The 5,521-nt window shown below is 37.2% G+C and overlaps 1 protein-coding gene across 2 annotated transcripts in view; it reads left to right on the top strand.

Annotated features, from left to right (window-relative positions):
* The first annotated feature begins 791 nt into the window (after positions 1–791).
* The window catches only part of LOC107713092 (thrombospondin-type laminin G domain and EAR repeat-containing protein-like), a 36,140-nt gene continuing 31,410 nt past the window's right edge, over positions 792–5,521 (top strand). The window contains exons 1-3 of one of the 2 annotated variants that reach the window (XM_016518520.1): positions 792–1,562; positions 4,764–4,847; positions 4,938–4,984. In XM_016518520.1, the coding sequence (XP_016374006.1) occupies positions 1,376–1,562; positions 4,764–4,847; positions 4,938–4,984 (318 nt within the window). In that variant the 5' untranslated portion in view covers positions 792–1,375. Of the gene's footprint in view, positions 1,563–4,763; positions 4,985–5,521 lie in introns of both variants that reach the window. The other variant, XM_016518519.1, reaches the window with a different exon arrangement.

Raw genomic sequence — 5,521 nt, 5'->3', positions numbered from 1 at the left:
TAGTACACGATGTAACTACAGAAGAGTCACGTTTTAAATAGGAAAAATATAGAAACTCTTTGGTCTTTTTTGAGCGAGATGCTAACGGTCTAATCAGATTCAATGATCTATGCTAAGCTACAGCTAAAAGTGCTACCGCCAGACCCGGAGATCGGGCTGAATGGATTCGAAAACGGTAAAACTCAACTGTTTAACTCTAGGGGAGTTGGAAAATGAGCCAATTTTCAAAAATAGTGGAGTGTTCCTTTAAATGTTACTACTTATTTCAGAATGTTCCAAGAACATTCAAACGTAATCTCCCCATAATGTTTTCCAAAATGATCAAATGCATTGTTGTATTCCTGTTTATTACTGTGAAGCTGCTTTGAAACAATCTGTATTGTATAAAGTGCTACATTAATAAAGGTGACTTGACTTGAAAGTAATTAAGTTTGCACTAACAAATTATGGCCAATTAATTCAAAATGTGTTATAAATATGTTAAATATGTTATTATACAATGCTGCATCTCAAATAATTGATCTTGCTTAAAAAGACTGAACAATTAAGATTAAGAAAATTGATGCGTGACAAATGTACATGCACATGTTGGTAAGAAGAATTTTGAGTGCAGATCAGCAAAGGTCAACACGAAAAAAACTAAACAAAGTGAGACTGAGAACCAGATCAAACTCCACCCAGAGGCAGAAAATAAAGCAGAGAGAGAGAAAGAGAGGGAGGAGGGTTATGAAGCACTGAAATACTGAGATTAGGACCACAGGAAATCTCTCTCTCTCTGTCTGTCTGCCTTTCTCTCAGCCTCTGTACCTCCTTCTGAGCCCCTCCTCTCGTGTTGACATGGTTTCATTTGAATGTCTCTCTAAATACACAGCTTTTGCCGCTTGAGATCTCAGTTGTAGTTGTGATCTGTTAACATGCTCATCTGACCCTGCAGCTGACAGGTGAATTAGCTGCTGCGTTCTGGACGTCTCTGCGCACATGAACAGAAGGGAAGAAGAGGGGGAAAGCACAGGCTTGTGGATGTTCAGGACTTTGATTACAGATTTCTGAGTATTTTGGCTCTGTCTAGTTTGAACTGCTTGTTAATGATTAGCATTTAAGTGGATAAGGAAGGACTTTCCTGAGAAGTAGTACAGAAGAACATGAATTTTCATTTAGTTTGTATTGTGTATTGAGATATTACCCAGTGCAAATCACACATATTCGTGAATTTAAAAAAAAAAAACTTTATTAAGTAGCGAATGGCTCATTTGTGTTAAACTTATTCTTTTATTAAAATTAAACAATGAGGGACAGACTCTATTCTGGACAGTTCAAGGAACAAAGAATACAGGACATAAAGGCATCTTGACCAGCAGACAACTTTCTGAATTTCATGTTTTGGACTTTTTTTGTGGCCAATCAAAAGTTTGTAAGGACATTTTTATTGACAAATCAACATCTAATGGAAGGACAGCATAACTTGGTACCATCCTTATCCTCCCTACTTGCACTGCAGTTGTTTCTGCTTCTTCTGCCACTGACAGAAAGTGTGACCGTAGTGCCATGGAAACCCTGTACAGGTGAGATACCGCACATAACCCTACTTATTTGCTCTCTAATAAACAGTATTTTAATGCAATAGCTGAATAATGTTGATTTGCGTTCTCTGTGTTGTATGACCCTGGTACTACAATCTGTTTATCTCTCTATCAGTAGACACTGTGACTTCCTTCGTAATAAAATTCTTCAGATTAGATCAGGTCCAAACTGTAAAGATCTTGAATGAAACTGTAAATCCTCAATCTGAGTGAGTATTGTGTGTATAGAAAAGTTGTTCTTCAAATATGGACTAATTTCCCCCATTTCATTCACAATTGTGGTGAAAATTGTATTTTAAATTAAAAATTCTAACTGTTTTGGGCAAAAACTACTAGACTACTTTTACAGCTAGAATTTTATTTATCCTAATCACACCCAATTAGATGATATTTTTACACTTTTCACATAATTACAACATTATAGGTCAATTGGAAATGACATGTGAAAAGAAAACCTAGATATTTTGTTTTCTCACACATCTTGTGTTTCATATTTCTCTTGAGAATTTATTTCATTGACATGGTAGTGTCCTTGGTAGCCACTTTATCAAACTTTATTAGGGACAACTGTTTAAGGTGGAAATGATTTTTTTTATCATATTTCATTTTCACACAATAAAGTCTGATTTGTTATTATCACACATTCTAATTAAAAACATGGTAGGCATGCATCACACAGACCACCAAAATGTCACTTAAAGGGATAGTTCACCCAAAAATAAAAGTTCTGTCATCATTTACTCACCCTCAATTTTTTTCCAAACCTTTATGACTTTCTTTCATTTGCTGAACATGAAAGAAGATATTTTGAAAATGTTGGTAATCACACAATTACTGGTCCCCACTTCCGAAGTGTGGAAAAAGTCAATAGGGAACAGTTACCAACATTCTTCAAAATATCTTTTGTTTTTGGAACAACTTGAGGGTAAGAAAATGATGACAGAAATTCATTTTTGGGTGAACTATCCCTACTAATTTGTGAAATCTGTGCCACACAAATGCTTTCACTATGAATGATGGGCAGCTACACAAGACTGGTGGCGTATCCATGTTGTCATGCTGATTCACGGCTTGGTCTCTAAAATGGAAAAATGGGAAACTCTTCCCAAACCCGGCAGCATCCCTGGGGCTTAAATTCTCCCCTTTTCGTACCACAAAGGCAATTACATTAGATACCAATGCAAAAGAAATGAGAAAATGAAAAATGTCAATATGAAAAAGAGTTTACCAAAGTAAATTCCTTAAGTGGTATTTTAAAATATTACTTTTGTATGTCAAGAACAAACCATCTAAATGGTCCATAATTAGGGCAATGAGCTCAGCTGAAGGACTGTTATTACAATAGAAGCTGTAAATACCACAATAACGTGGATGAACCAAAGAATGTTGAGAATGTTTAGGGAATTGCAGTCCTGTCACCGAACATCTATAGATGACATCTCTTTGTCATCAGTGTGTGTGTGTTCTCATTTGAAGCATCTACACATTTATTTGTAGTTTGGAAATTAAGAAAGAAAGTAAAACATATCCAAGAGTATCAGTTGAAACTTATGCTGTCGTTACTTATGTCACTTTACATATTTAAGATTAAAACTATGTATATTTTTGAGGAAAACAATGGTCATATGAAACCATGTCATTGTATATATGAATGACAGTAAATCAAAGTTCAGGCCAGGGTTTTGTAAAGTCTGTGAACCTGGGAGAGCTGATAAATATTCTGTCTCCCCCTCTTTCCTCTGTATATTTTGCATGGATTGCAATTTGCATACTTTGGGAGATAAACTATATCAAGAGCTATTCCCATCCGCAGATGCAAAAATATATTGGCCACCAAAAGTATTCAGATACCTAAGCCACATGAATGGATTTAATAGCCTTCCTGTAGCTTAAAGGGATAGTTCACCCAAAAATGAAAATTCTGTCATTAATTACTCACCCTCATGTCGTTCCAAACCCGTAAGACCTTCGTTCATCTTCGGTACACAAATTAAGATATTTTTGATGGAATCTGACAGCTCTCTGACCCTCCCATAGACAGCAAGGGTACTACCATGATCAATGTCCAGGAACGTAGCAAGGAGATCGGTAAAATAATCCATGTGACATCAGGGGTTCAACCGTAATATTACGAAGCTACGAACAACATGCACTGTTTGCGTTCAGTGGATACTCTCCAAAATGGCGCTAGGGTGACGCGGAGGAGACGAATTGTTGAATAAAGTCGTTTTTTTTTTCTTTTGCGCACAAAACGTATTCTCGTAGCTTCGTAATATTACGGTTGAACCCCTGATGTCACATGGATTATTTTACCGATCTCCTTGTTTCGTTTCTGGACGTTGATCGTGGTAGTACCCTTGCTGTCTATGGGAGGGTCAGAGAGCTGTCAGAATGCATCAAAAATGTCTTAATTTGTGTTCCGAAGATGAACGGAGGTCTTATGGGTTTGGAACGACATGATTGTGAGTAATTAATGACAGAATTTTCATTTTTGGGTGAACTAACCCTTTAAACAGCAAACGCCAAGGTCATGGGTTTGAGAGAGAGGGCAATGTTAAATGCAATGTAAGTCACTTTGAATAAAAGCACCTAGCAAATGCATAAATTTAAATAGCATTAAATAACAATGTATAAAATCAGATGCTATTTATTTTAATGAATGATGGCACAAGCACACTTTTCAAGCATGCCATTTAACAAAAGGATATTTGTTTTCTGGTTTTAAATGATGCAACTATGGTCAGAATGAACAACAAAAAATTATTTTGGACACTTACTGGTTATCAAACTTAATGGAATCAAGGTAGTCTGTAATACCTGGAGTAATCCATCCATTAGCGTTCCCATTTTCGATGGCAGTTATTCAGTTGTTGCAGACAAACTCGGAAGTATGCAACCTTCTTGCTCCCATCTTCGCTAATGGCCACTCAATTCTAGGCACAGACGTTTTTGAGGCAATCACCTGAATAATAAAAGTCATAATTACCACCACAGGAAAAAATTATGTCCTGACAATGCTGATTGGTTGTTGGTATCAAAAGAACACACAGTCCAAAACCTTTGACTAGCAAGTATGCTGAGGTTTTAAGAGCCCAATAAATAAATAAATAATTGGACCATGTGCTAATCAGTCAAACATTGTTTCTGGCATGGAGTCCTCAACTTTCTCCTCTCCCTCTCCAGATCTCCATCCAGTGGACCTGTTGTCTCAAGTGCTACCCCGTAACAGAGAGGCTCTGGCTGGGGTCCGTATGGTGCAGGAGGGAGGTGCTCGTGGGGTCCAGTTCTTCAGTCCTACACAAGCACTCACCTTTCCATCGTCTCAGCTCTTCATTAACTGCCCTCTCTTCCCTGCAGAATTCTCCATAGTGGCCACTGTAAAAGTGCCTGACACCAGAATAAAGGTATGCTTATAATGACAGACATTTAAAAGACATGTAATGCACAGCTCTGCAAAGGGTCAAATGCTTGTGTCCAGGTCAACTTTATTATAGAAAGTCTATTTGAAAATAGATATTTTACTCCAAACTCAAACAGGGTTGCTTTCTGGTGTGTTGTATTCATGTGATAATTTCACTAGGACTGTTGTTCCCTAATCTTTTGAGATAAGGCATACAGCAAAAAAAAAAAAAAGGTGTCCCCAGAATGTGTCTTTGAAGTTTCAGCTCAAAATACTCCACAGATCATTTATTATATCATTGTGAAAATGCCTATTTTGAGTGGAAGCAGAAACACGCTGTTTTTTCGGGCCTGTCTCTTTAAATGCAAATGAGCTGCTGCTCCCCGCCCCCTTTTCCAGAATAGAGCTGCGCCATTACAGCTCGGACCTGCTAAAAACATCTGTTTGGGTTCTGATTATTATGTTTATCACACTGAAATCATGCGTTTTAAACCATATTAGTTTAAACTTCTAATATACGGTTTTCTGAGTGCACACATCC

The sequence above is a fragment of the Sinocyclocheilus rhinocerous genome, unplaced genomic scaffold, assembly GCF_001515625.1.
Source record: "Sinocyclocheilus rhinocerous isolate Xijiao unplaced genomic scaffold, SAMN03320098_v1.1 scaffold1982, whole genome shotgun sequence".
Classification (NCBI taxonomy): Eukaryota; Metazoa; Chordata; class Actinopteri; order Cypriniformes; family Cyprinidae; genus Sinocyclocheilus; species Sinocyclocheilus rhinocerous.
This window is presented reverse-complemented; position numbering and strand designations above follow the sequence as displayed.